Raw genomic sequence first — 13548 nt, forward strand, 5'->3', positions numbered from 1 at the left:
GCTGACCCAGGACCTCCACCTTTTTGTTGAAAGGAGCAGGATCGTGTGGAGAAAATGGGAATTATAGCCAGGCTTCTTGCCTGGGTGTCACACGTTGTAGACCTGAAGGGCCTGTTAGCACGTCTATGGGATGTTCACAGAGAGGCTGGTCAGTCTTTGGAGTGTTAGGCAGAAAGTCAGCTATGAGCGGGATGAGAGGGAATTAAGGGCAGTAAAGCCCACTAAAAAAGGGACTCAAAGAGCATTCTGTCCCAGGGGCTGAGGAGGAGCAGAAAAGAAAAACAAAACGCTAGGGAAGTGGCGCAGGAATGTCTGCTTTGGACCCTTGCAAGCTGCTACTTCATGTGTCTGCACCCCAGCCTCTCTCCTACCATTTCCCCTGGAAAAGCCCTGACCCCTTGCGTGTCAGGAGGACGGCGGTTCTCCAAGGCAGGAGCCTGCCACTCCCTCATTTGCTAGCAAGTCAATAAATTATTCTTTCCTTTCCTCAAAACGTTGTCATTGTGTTTTGTGGTTTGACCTCAGGGACGAGGACCGGGTCTTGGTATCACGAGCAGCACCCCCGACCCCGACCAAGTGCCCGCAGGGCCGCTCCCTCAGTGTCAGAGGCCACAGGGCCGAGCTGTCAGGGACGCAGAGCTCCCGGCTTCCTCCTTGCTAGCCACAGGGGACTGTGCCGGCCAGGAGTGCCTGCTGTGTGGCGGGTCAGGTACAAGCCTCTAGAACTCCTGTAAAGTATACATTGAAAGCAGTACTGCCTTCCAGGAGAGCTTACAGACTGGAGTGACCACCAAGGCCTTGGAAGATGTCGGGTGGTGATTTCCGCAGACCCTTATTGAAGTCACTCACTTGGCCTACTCAGAAAAAGGATGAATCTTGGAGATGACAGTGCATGATGGTCACCGTGATCGGAGTGTCTCAGATTGCAGTCACTGCTGCACATGGGGCTTCATCACTTGGTCCCCAAGCACCCAGTGTGTAAGTATTGGTCAGGAAAATGCTCTCTGTTCTCCTCCTGTGAGTAAAGACCAGCAGAGCAGTTAGCTTTCAGCCGGCAAGGAGAGAGAACTATCTCAGAGGTATGTCCAATCTCCAGACTTAGGTTGTCCCTTAGTGAGAAGGAACCTTCCTGTCCTTTTCCTTCCAGAAGCCGTCACACTGGCCAATCCCATTGATGGCACTACGCCCACTGGACCCAGGGATCAGGAAGTACAACTTGTCTAAGCACCCTGATAGAGCAGTCACGGGTCAGAAGGTGGGAAATAAATGCAACACAAATTCAGGGGCCTTTCATCTTCGAGAAGTTTCTACAAGTCTATCGTGTGGGCATGCCTAGCTCTCCTAAGGTGATGAAAGAGGTGCTGTACCTGGACCCTCCTCCACCCCCCACACACAAAGGGCACAGCAGCCTGGTAGACCACCTTGCATTTCAGAGGCAGCACAGACCTCATTTCCAGTGTGCTACTCTGACCCATTTACTGATTGGTCTGAAAAGCACCTAGTCTCAGAGCAGCCTGGACCTTTGGAAGGTGGATGCCAGTAGATGGCAAAACCTGGAACCCCTCTCATTACTGCCCCTTAGAGGTACACACCTGAAAACGGCCCACCGGGGGACTGACCAGCCCAAGATCACAAGGCCTGAACCCAGGCCTGACTTGCGTGGTGTTCCACGCCCCGTGCCAAGCCCGGTTGGCATTCTGCCATCTCCGAGTCTGTGCATCAGACACACGTGACACCAGCCCCCAGGAGCTGGACGGTCATCCATATATCCCTGGGGATGTCCCTAGGGAGGAATGTCTGGCGTGACCCTGCCTGTGCAGGTCAGGACATTGGGCACCTCCTGGGAGGTACTGTGGCCTCAGCGGGACAGGGAACTGGGGAGAAAGAGAGGCCTGAACTCAGCTGGACTCCTCAGAGATGGGACCCTGGTGACACTGCCAAAGAGCGAGGGGAGGGCTCTGGTGGAGATCTGTGCAGTCTTGCAGGGCAAAGGCCAGGAGGGTGGACAGTCAGCAACCCAGAGGGGCATGTGGGCATGTCTGAATGCAAGGAGGGGCCCAGGAAATGGACCCTTGAAGAAGTGATGTCACTGAAGACACACCCAGTAGAACCCGAATTGTGACCCGGACGGAACCCTGATCCTGGCCGCAGACCCCAGTCCTGCTCACTTGACCGGAGGCGCTCGACAGAGCAACATGCGGTCTTGTAGTACGGAGCCTTCTGAAGGCGTGGGAGTCAGGGAAGCCGAGACGGAGAGTCCTACTGCTCGCTGTGGGCGCTGGCTCAGTGACCTCCTCCACCGCCTCTGTCCATGTCTCCCGAGGAGCCCCGAGGTAACACAGGGCGGCCCAGAGCGGGCCCCTCCAGTTCCAGGCCACAGTGTGACCCATCCCGGGCTGAGCTTCCCACGGCCCTTCCTGTGTGTGTGCGGTGGGTGTGGGACATGGGTGGGACTGAAGGCTGGGGATGAGGGGGGCCGTTCCTGGGTGGCAGCACGTTGTGAGGTGGTGGACCCCTAGCGGGGCAGTCATTGTCACAGCTCTGCTCTCAGCATTCAGGACGTGGAGGTGAGTGTTGGGACCAGGTACTTCCACCCACACGTTAGTCCTGAGCCCGGGGGTGTCCTCTCCTTCCCTCAGGGACTGGATATCTAGGCAGATGGCCCCGTGTGCCGGAACTCGGGGGCAGGGTTTGGGGCCCATACTGCCCCCTGCGGGGAGGTCCACGCAGCTCCAGGTGCCTCCTCCGAAGCAACCAGGCGGTGGCTTTGCAGAGCTCCACCCCGGGGAGCGAGGAGGAGCTGGTGGATGGATTCACCTACTCCATCTCCCTGGACCCGGGGCAGGCTGTCTACACCCAGGACCCCGTTCCAAACCTGGCAACCTGCCAGGGCCCTCCCAGGGCTGCCCCACGAGAGTGGCCGACAGGCCCACTCCAGAGGGCCTGGAACCTCATCCCCGTGGGCACCCCATGCCTCTCCTTGCTTGCACCCCAGGGGGCTGGGGACTCTCGGGTGAGCTGCAAACCTCCCTCACCCTGGTGGGTCCTGGGTTTCCCACTGACTATCTCCCTGCTGCCCCCCTCAGCCTGAACATGAGCCAACTGTCCATGGGACTGAGGTCCCCAGGCACAGGGCTCCCCGGACACGCGTGAGGAGGAAGGGGAGAAAGCGCTTGGCACGAGTGGAACCAGCTCTGCACCCCAGCCGGAGCGCACCTGAGCTAAGACGCCCTCGCAAGGAAGCTGAGCAGCCGACCACGGGACAGCGACTCTCCTGGTGAGCACCCACCCCGTCCTCGGCACAGTCGGGCCTCTGCCCACAGCCCGCGGTGTGTCTTGAGTGTGCCCACATGTGTCTGAGCCGTGGTGTGTTCCTCTGACAGGTAAGGTGGCTGGTGATCAGCCTGTTAGGGTGCCCATGGGGAACACGGGAGGAGCCTCAGAGGGGCTCCCCCGGCACTGGGTGCTGCAGAAAGGACTGCCGGCCAAGCTGGGCCACTGTGGGGCTATTACTTCTCTGTACCTGATGAAAAGCCTTTGGCTTCACCCGTCAGTGGCCTCAGTGGCCAAAAGCACAAGGAAAGCAGCCTTGGGAGCAGAGGGTCGCGATTCCCTGTGGCTGGGACCGGTCCTTGTCCTCACTGAGTTCACATGAGGGGCCTCTGGGGGCAGCAGAGGGGTACCTGGACAGGTTCTGGGGGACTTCCTTCAGCAACAATAGGTGTGCAGCACCCACTTGGTGCAGGCCCTCTGGGCACACGTAGCATAACTGCATGAAGGAAGCAGACACAATACTGGGAACCCGTCCCGGGGGGAGTCCGGCAGTCACTTCAGGCGTCATCCGCAGGTCATGGCCAGGGAGCATCATAGCTGATGCCCTCAGGGCCTCCTCATATGATGGGGAGCACGATGAGGGCCCCGAGGAGGAACTGAAAATGTGAGTTTTCACTGGGATCAGAGGGGGCACTGTCTGTGTGCACAGAATGGGCGGAGGAGGCGTTTGGGGCTTGGGGCAGGGGGTGCCCAGCAGAGCCCAGCAGGTCACCCATCTTTGGATACCCACGGGCGGCCTGACGACTGGGGACTTCCTACTCGGGAGGACGGGAGAGGATGGGGTGCCAGGACAGACACGCAGGGTCAGGAAGGGGGGTGGCAGGTGCCTGGGCAGGCAGGGGAGGGCAGAGCGGCTGGAAAGACCAGGCTTCTCACTCTGCCACCCCCCGGCCTTCCCACGGCCCCAGGAAGGGACTGGCTAGGCGTCTTGCCTGGGAGCCCGTGAGTGCGTCCAGCATCCTCCTCTGCACCCAGCCTTCATGCACCCTGCAGGGCTATGTCCTCCACTACTTGGGCGAGAAGGAGGACCTGGAGCCCACGGTGGCCGTGCTCAAAGGTGAGGGGCTGCAGCCAGGGGACCATCTAGGGTGGGCTTCCTGGACTGGGGTTCCCTTCAAGGCAGTGAGGCGCGGGGAATCGGGCCCGGGGTGACCCTTCCTCTGTGTCCTGCTCCAGCACTACGGCAGATGCAGCTGGGTCCAGAGACACAGAGAAGGCCGTCTTCGAGCCTAGAGTCCATCCCGGAGCTCGATGAGACCCCTGTGCTGGAGCTACGGCCGCTGTCACCTGCTTCAGCCCCAGCAGAGCCGGAGGATGTCCCAGCAGTGGCCTCAGCCCCGGTGCCAGGCCCCAAGCTGGAGCCCCATGAGCCCTCAGCCGTGGGGCCGGGAACACCTGTCGGAATAGCACCGGGCCTGCCAGAGCCCGAGGCGGGCCTGGACCCCACCAGACTCTGTGCCATGAGCCCCTGGGACATCCCAGGAGTGGTCTCATGCCCCGAGTTGGAGACCCTTGAGCCCTCAGGCCCGGGGCCCGTACCACCTACCGGAATGGCACCAGACGTGGCAGAGCCAGAGGCAGGGCCAGCGCCCACCAGCCCCTGTGCCATGAGGGAGGAGCCGCTCACCATCCTGCAGTTCCCACCCCGCCTGGTGGCCAAGCAGCTGACCCTGATCTGTGCGGTGAGTGGAGCGGGCTCTCGGGGTCCGGGCTGGGCCTTCCCTGTGTCACGGGCTGCCCCAGACCTGCCCTTCCCTGACGTGGACTTCTGTGATGTGGGCCCACGTCCCAGCTTCCGACGGACTCACCTGTGCCCTGAGAGAACCTCCCCACGCCCAAGACTGCACTGAGCACAGGGGGACGGTAGGGCTGGCCCTTAGGGGTCCTTGCCAACCAACGAGGAGTAGTGGAGGGAAGGTGGGCAGGGCCTGGCCGGGCTGGGAGGGGCAGGGCAGGGGAGGGGTGCTCAGGGAGGTGCTGCAAGGGCCTTAGGTCCTCGGGCCATTGGCTTGTCAGGCCTCCACAGCCTCCACACTTCAGAGGCCCCTGCCATGGACCTGATGGCGTGGGAGACACAGACACCACCGAAGGCCCTGGGTGAAGTTGTTTTGGGGGAAACTGCACCTGTGTGGGTACCGGGATACATGGGGTGGCAGAATGGGATGCAGATGCCCCAGGATGTCAGGGTGAGGTGCCTTCTGCTGCAGGAAGGAGGTGAGCGAGGGTGCCTGCGAGCAGAGCCCCTCCGTTCCCCACCACTGTGGGGCCCTGGGCATCTGGTCCTGGGTGCCTCAGTGGACGGGCTGCAAAGCCCGGATGGCCCCAAGGCTCACAGCACACCCCCAGCTGCCTAGGCTCCAGCTCCAACCGGTGGCTGCCTGGCACAGCGGCACCAGGGGCACATCCGGATGACACCCCTTGTCATCCCCAGGAGCTGTTCAACAAGGTCACCCGTTATGAATGTGAGGCCTACGTTGCATACAAGCCACACATGGGAAGAAGGTACCAGCCAGAGAAGGCAAGCATTGAGCACGTGGCCCCCACCATCCATAAGGTCATGAAGCAGTTTGAAGCCACGGTTAGGTTGGTCACCACCTGCTGCCTCGGGACCCCGAGCATGATGGCCCGGGACAGGGCCCGAGTTGTGGAGTTCTGGATTCGGGTGGCCAAGGTGAGTCATGGGACGGCCCCCAGGGTCCATCCTGGCGTTTTGGAAACTGCTCCCCCCGTTCCCCAACTCTCATGATGAGTGCCTGCGGTCTGCCCTGGACGGTCCCTGGGCCCTCCTGCCAGGGTCGTGCTGATCTGGACTCGCAGGCCCCAGGGGGGGACAGCCATCCCTGCCCCTTCCTTGGGTTGAGCTACAGTCCTCCACCCAGGAGGGCGGCTCACCAGGTACCAGGTGTGCTGGGCTTAAGGACAGGAGTTCATGGGGGGACAGAGCAGAGAAGCAGGCCACGCTCTCACCTCTGTCTTCTCTCCCAGGAGTGTGAGACCTTCCTGAATTTTGCATCCCTCCACGCGATTCTCCTGGCCCTGCAGTGCCCTCCTGTAGGTCGTCTGAAAAGGACCTGGGGACATGTTTCCTGGTGGGTAGTCCTGTCCCCGGGACCAGGGCACCTGTGGGGACAGGGATACCCCTAGGTCTGGGAGTGTCCCCTCAGTCGGCGGGGACTTCCTGGGAGGCGGCAGAGCCTAGGGACAGGGATGGCGGGCTCTTGGAGCCCCTGTGGGTTAGGGCAGCGATACCCCTGGAGGAATCAGTTTCCCACAATGTCAGGTGTGGGGTGAAGCCAACGGGAGATCTCACCATGCAGTTCTGCAGCAGGAGGTCTCTGCCCCAAGGACAGCGACCTGGCCCAAAGCAGATTCGCCCCAGGGAGAACTGGGAATGGAGGCCCCGGGTGGAAACACGCAGCCCCCTCCCCAGGCCACGGAGTCCCCAGGGCTCAGGGCTTTGCTGGAAAGCCTCCTGCAGGATAGTTGATATCTGGGGTCCCAGGAAAACGGGTCTGCCCCCAGACTCCCCACCTGCTGGCCACATGTCCCCTCCTCCTCTCCCCGCCCCTTAGGAAGAGCGCCTACATATTTAAAAAACTTAAAAAGAAGGACAAGAAGGCTGATCGGCAGTGGTTCCACGAGGTAAATGGCGGCTAGAGGTCTGGAAGGGAGGGGTCCTTGGGGCAAGTCCTCTGCCGTGTGGGGGCCCAGCCTGGGGGCAAACTTGAGGTGTGCGGGGTGAGAGGGGGTCGCTGATGGGGGAAGTAGGGTCCCCCAGGCCCCCAAGGGCCTCTTCTGTCTCCCTGCCTGGCCCCACTTGACTGGGGGACTGGCATCCAGTGAGGACCCAGAGGACAGGGCCCGGGTCAGGGCTGCGGCTGGGGCGGCGTTGGAAGCAGGGGTGGGTCCTGTGGCTGAGCAAGGTCGGCGTCTCCCTGGGTCCCCTCAGGCCGTTACCCTGGGGTGCGAACCTGCCAGGTGAGCGAGGTCCAGGGAGCACAAGATGTGCTTCAGTTTGGTGCCCATCCCACCTTGTCGTGTGAGGGGAGCCGTGGTGATAGCCAGGTGACAGTGGGTGCTCAGGGCACCCTGGGAGGCAGGGATCTCCCCACACACTCTGCAGGTGAGGAAGCCTCACAGGGTGGCTGGCCGTGGCTCAAGGACACACAAGAGAGGATGAGTGTGTGCCGGAGCTGGGGTCACTCTAGGCTGAGAGCCTGCTGGAGGTGGGGACAGCATAGGAGCCAGGGGACGCGTGCCAGGCATCCATCAACCAAGGCCTGGTGGTGGGAGGCCACGTGGGAGGGGAGCACGAGCACCTGAGTGTCCTGGACCTTGCAGGAGGCGAAGCGCCTGTTGACGCGATGGCAGTGGGACCAGAGGACACCCGACTACCAGGAGAATCAGGTGAGAGTGGCGTGGCCTGGTGCCACCAGCCCTGAGCTGCCAGCACTGGGGTGACCAGGAGGGCGAGAGCAGCTGTGTATAGGGAGTAGTTGGAGGACAGGTGCAGGGACCACAGGTCCTGGGATTGGCCAAAAGCCAGCCCTGGGAGGGACCGGGAGAGGAGCACAGGGTGAAGGGAGGGGAGGGAGGCAGCACAGGGTGTTCCAAGGTAGGCGGGGCTGCGGGTGTGGGGTTCAGGAGAAGCTCTGTGGGCGCCCCTGAGGTAGGCGGGGACTCATCACCTCCCCACCCCCGTGGCACAGGGCATGGTCCCCTTCCTCGGATATATTCTGGATGACGTGCCCATGGAGCAACTTACGGAACATAACGATGAAGTAAGTGAGCCCAGCGGGGCACAGGGGGTCAGGATGGTGAGCTTTGGGGAGGAGAGAGCCCCAGTGAGCCCACACCTCTCTGTACCGGCCCCTACTACTTCTGAGAGTCTCCCGTCCACCCCAGAAGCTGGACCTCTACTAGAGGACCCACATAAGCCCCGGTCCTGGCCCCAGGGCAGGCAGGGCTGAGGGCTAGAGGGGCAGCATCTGGGCAGGACTGTCCTCCCCCTCAAGCCCTGCCCAGGGGGAGGCGTGTTGCTCCTTCAGGGCAGGAAGCACATCAAGGGGCTGGCAGTGCCTGCCCGCCTGAGGCCCTGTCTCCCTGTCTGCCATCACGGAGAGTTGCGTGGGAAGCTTGGCCTCAGCTCCCCAGTCCACTCCCCGCCTCTCGGTAGCCCCGATCCCGGGCCAGGTCCGGGTGCTGTTTCTGGGCAGGCCTGCCCGTTGGAGGGCTCTGGAGGTCCTCCACCTTGAGAAACGGTGGGGACGTTCCAGCCTCGTTCTGGGCTCAGGGGGCTGCTTCCGATGCACTTTGGCTGCCTTGCTGCCTTCCAGGGTGATTCTATAACATAAGAGTTGAGTGCCCAGCCATAAAAGGTGAGGGACGGCGTCAGGATCCCCTGGGTGGGACCTTCTCCACCCCATACCCTGGGTCTAACGAGTCTTGAGAGAGTTAAGCCACACAGAGCTGAGGACACTGAAGGCGTTGTCAGGTGGGGGGGTGGGGGCGGCATCAAGGCCGCCTTCCTGGAGGAGGAGCTAGAGAGCCAACAGTGGGAACACGCAGGGCTGGATGGCATTGGAGGGAAGGCGGGTTTCCGTGTGAGCAAAGATCCGGGACCATCCCAGTGCCCCCACTCCTCACCCGCCTCCTCGTCTGCATCCTGTCCTTTCTCTGCCCCAGGTTATTTCCATCCTATATGAGATCGGGATGCAAAGGTACGCAGCCAGGAAGTACCACCTGGATCCCGATGAGCGCTTCCAGTCCTTTCTCCAGGCTGTGGAGCCCCTGGATGAGCAGCAGAGGTGAGGCCGGCCGGAGTCAGGCGTGGGCTGCAGCTGCCCGCAGGCTCTGGGAGAAGGGACCCTGACGTGTGCCTCCAGGGGCTCACAGGTGTCCCTCTGTCCTGCAGCTACATCCTGTCCTGCCAGCTGGAGCCAGAGGGCCAGAGGGCCGGCAGAAAGGGGCTGTTGCAATTCTTCAGGCGCCAGAAGATTTAAACTTCCTGGCCAGGGCAAGGTGAGTTTCCAGGCGGGGGCGATCGGCAGGGGGTGGGCTGCTCCACAGCCTCAGGGAGGCTTCGGGCCACATGGGGTGTGGGGGCGTCCTAAAGACAGGTGGGGCTGGGATCCCCCAGCTCCTTGGTGGACCAGTCCTGCCAGACTGAAGGGTGGTACCCCTCCCCCTCTGGGACCCAGCCTCCTCCTCTGTGACTAGGTGACGCTCAGGAGACTTCCCGTGACAGGAATGCCCCGGGTGCTTGTGATTGACAGGACCCTCTGTGCAGGGCCAGGGGCCCAGAGGGCAGTGGGGACGGGGTGCAAGCAGGATAACAGGGGGAACCCGGGATAACCTGCCTCTTCTGTGCACCTGTGTGGCCCTGCAGCTGCCGTCCTCGGGCCCGCAGCCCTGGTGGTGCCCTGGCTGCATGCGGACGAGAGCTCCCCCTTCGGGCAGGCGGCACCTGGCACTTCCAGACCCTAGCCTGCTTTCTGCTCCTCTTCCTGCCCCTGCTCATCCTCAGCCTCTGCTGCGGCAGGTGCTCTGGCACCTCCTCCATCAGTCGGCAGACCCGGGCAGCTCACCAGGCTGCCGCTGCACCCTCAAGGACCCGTACATAGCTGCAGCCAATCTGGCCTCCTTCGTGCTGGGTTGTCCCCTCTGCTCCTGGCCCGCTGGACAGAGGCGAGCTGCCCCACCACTTGGAGGGTGTCACTATTTGTGCACGTCGCCTCCCATGTTGTCAACATCACCTGCTGCCTGGGTGCCATCAGCCACTGAGTTGTAGCCACACTGAAGGGTCCCCACCAGTAAGATGGCAAACTTCGGTTTCTCTTTGGGGTCCTCAGTTCCCGCCGGCGCCACCTGAAGCCCAATCACCTCTCACCCCCCTCCCAATCCCAGCACCTAGCCAACAGCCAACAGCCCCGTAGAAGTGACACCTCAATCAATTCATGCCCCTTCCTATATAACCCAGCACCTTTCCCTAATAAAGCGGAACTCTCCGGTGAATTGCTGCTATGTGTCGCTCCTTTCCTTTCACACACAGTTCCAGGAAAAGTGGGGGCCGTCCTCACCAGGCCTGGACATTCCCAGGATGGACACAGACACGCCACAGTGCTGCATGGAACCACCGCCCCCTGGGTGCCCAGAGGAGGCATCCGAGGATGCAGGGGTGGCCGGCCTCCACGTGGTGGAGGGTGTCACTATTTGTGCACGTGGCCTCCCATGTTGTCAACGCCACCTGCTGCCTGGGTGCCATCAGCCACTGAGTTGTAGCCACACGGTTCCAGGAAAAGGTGGGGCCGTCCTCACCAGGCCTGGACATTCCCGGGATGGACACAGACACGGCACAGTGCTGCGTGGAACCACCGCCCCCTGGGTGCCCAGAGGAGGCATCTGAGGATGCAGGGGTGGCCGGCCGCCGCAGGATCCCACGGCATGCTCCCAGGGGTGCTCCCTGTACAACATCCACCCCTCATCCCTGAGAAATAGACTCCCTAGGGATTAAAGACGGCGGGGTGAGAAGGGAGACAGAGACCTCCTCCCCAAACCACATATAATATGAAAATATAATGAATACAACTCAGCCTGAAAGAGTAATAGGAAAGAAGGCTGCGCAGACTGCACACACCTAGAGAAAAGAGCAGACCTCACGGAACAGGGTAAGGTACGAGAGGTGTGACCCGGCGGGACTCGAGCCCTTCCCCCACCCCAGCGCATCGGCGGGAGGAAGAGACACAGACCAGGGACGGAGTGGACGCCTGGCACTGCTGAACACCCAGCCCTGGAGATCTGTTCGGAGCACAAACCTACATTGCATGGTGCTCTGGTGGTTAGTGGGGCTGGAATACCTGGAGAGATGGAGATTCCCGCTGCTTGTGGAGAACAGGGATTCATATCCGGCTGCTCTGGGCGGGCAGTCTCAAAAACTTCCTAAAACCAAGAGGGCTGCTGAAGGGGCAAGGACTGCACAGAGCTTACTGCTCAGGAGAAAGGACAGGTAGACAGAATTGGGTGGGTGCACTCTGCCCAGCAGGTTGGGAACTTAAAACGATCTTCAGGCGCTACATCCCTCTGGCTGGCCACGCAGCTCCGAGGACCCCCACGCTGATATGCAGCCTGCTGTGTCTTCCTCCGGGCTAGACTGTACCTGGCTCGCAAACCGGCTGCCCCTGCCCTGGCATCAGGCCAGCCAGAGGGACGTCCGGCCTACACCAGGTACAAACACAAAGCACAGAGGCTGACACCTGTGTGTGCGGCCACTGGTTCTGGCCGTGGAGACAGGGATAGCAGCCGGGAAACAGGGAACAGCTCTGTCCTCCCCCAAGGCACCAGCACCACTCACCTGAGAACCCTGCCACATACAAACATGAAACCTCAAAAGAACCTCGTTCAAAGCAAACTCTCAACAGCAGAGAAAGTATCGAGTGAGACTGAATTAATAAATCTTCCTGAAAGAGATTTCAAAGTAAAAATCATAAACATGTTCATGGAGGTACAGAAAAATATTCAAAAACTCAGCAACAAATTTAGGATGGAGATCCAATCGTTGAAGAGCACAATGGAGGGTATTAAAAGTAGATTAAATATGGCAGAGAACATGATAAATGAAATAGAAATTAGGGAAGAGGAATACAAAGAAGCTGAGGAACAGAGAGAAAAAAGGATCTCTAGGAATGAGAGAATACTGAGAGAAATGTGTGACCAATCCAAACAGAACAATATTCGTATTATAGGAGTAGCAGAAGAAGAAGAAGAGAGAAATACGGGTGGAAAGTGTCTTTCAGGAGGTAATTGCTGAAAGCTTCCCCAATTTCAGGAAGGACATAGTCTCTGAGGCCATGGAGGTGCACAGATCTCCCAACCAAGGGACCCAAGGAGGATAACACCAAGACATATAATAATTAAAATGGAAAAGATCAAGGATAACAACAGACTATTAAAAGCAGCCAGAGAGAGAAATTAGATCACATACAAAGGAAACCCCATCAGGCTGTCATCAGACTTCTCAGCACAAACCTCACAGGCCAGAAGGGTGTGGCATGGTACATTTAATACAACGAAGCAGAAGGGCCTCGAACCAAGAATAGTTTATGCGGGAAGATTACCCGGGCCGTCCTCACCAGGCCTGGACATTCCCGGGATGGACACAGACACGGCACTGTGCTGCATGGAACCACAGCCCCCTGGGTGCCCAGAGGAGGCATCCGAGGATGCAGGGGTGGCCGGCGGCTGCAGGTTCCCACGGCATGCTCCCAGGGGCATGTAAATTTGAAGGACAGATTAAACAATTTCCGGATAAGAAAAACCTGAGAGAATTTAGCTCCCAAAAACCATCCCTACAGTGTATTTTGGAGGGACTGCTATAGATGGAAGTGATCCCAGGGTTAAATGACTGTCACCAGAGGTAATAAAAAGGGATAGAGAGTCTAGAATATGATACCTAACATATAAAGAATGGAGGAGGAAAAAAAGGAAGGGAAAAAAACCTTTAGATTGTTTATAGTACAATACTAAGTCAGTTAAGTTAGGCTCTTAGTAAGGAAGTTACCCTTGAACCTTTTGTAACCACAAACCTAGAGCCTACAATGGCAATAAGGACATACCTACGGATAACCCCCCTAAACGTAAATGGTATGAATGCACCAATCAAAAGACACAGAGTCACTGAATGGATAAAAAAACAAGACCCAACTATATGCTGCCTACAAGAGACTCACTTCAAACCCAAAGACATACAAAGACTAAAAGTGAAAGGATGGGAAAAGATATGTTAAGCAACTAATAGGGAGAAAAAAGCAGGGGTTGCAGTACTTTTATCAGACAGAATAGACTTCAAAACAAAGAAAGTCACGAGAGACAGAGAAGGACATTACGTGATGATAAAGGCGTCAATCCAATAAGAGGATATACGCATCATAAATATCTACGCACCCAACACAGTATCACTTACATATGTGAAACAAATACTAACAGAATTCAAAGGGGAACTAGAATGCAATGCATTCACTATAGGAGACCTCAACAGTCCACTCACTCCAAGGGACAGATCAATTAGACAGAATATCAGGAGACAGAGCCATGGAACAACACATTACAACAGATGGACCTACTGGACGTCTGCAGAACTCTCCACCCAACAGCAACAGGATACACATTCTTCTCAAGTGCGGCACATGGAACACTTTCCAGAACAGATCATATACTCGG

At 58.9% G+C, this 13548-nt stretch overlaps 2 protein-coding genes across 2 annotated transcripts; both read left to right on the forward strand.

Annotated features, from left to right (window-relative positions):
- Positions 1 to 4017: 4017 nt before the first annotated feature.
- LOC140845440 (uncharacterized) lies at positions 4018 to 5183 on the forward strand. Its single transcript, XM_073219519.1, has 2 exons — positions 4018 to 4390; positions 4510 to 5183. The coding sequence occupies exons 1-2, from the start codon at positions 4111 to 4113 to the stop codon at positions 5181 to 5183; spliced, it is 954 nt and encodes a 317-aa protein (XP_073075620.1). The 5' UTR covers positions 4018 to 4110.
- Positions 5184 to 5477: 294 nt separating this feature from the next.
- Positions 5478 to 8561, forward strand: LOC140845441 (ral-GDS-related protein-like). The gene is made up of 6 exons (XM_073219520.1): positions 5478 to 5547; positions 5721 to 6004; positions 6319 to 6422; positions 6906 to 6975; positions 7675 to 7740; positions 8043 to 8561. Exons 1-6 carry the CDS (start codon positions 5478 to 5480, stop codon positions 8301 to 8303), a joined length of 855 nt encoding a protein of 284 aa, XP_073075621.1. The 3' UTR covers positions 8304 to 8561.
- The last annotated feature ends 4987 nt before the right edge of the window (positions 8562 to 13548 follow it).

Source organism: Manis javanica, chromosome 13 (assembly GCF_040802235.1).
Source record: "Manis javanica isolate MJ-LG chromosome 13, MJ_LKY, whole genome shotgun sequence".
Lineage (NCBI taxonomy): Eukaryota > Metazoa > Chordata > Mammalia > Pholidota > Manidae > Manis > Manis javanica.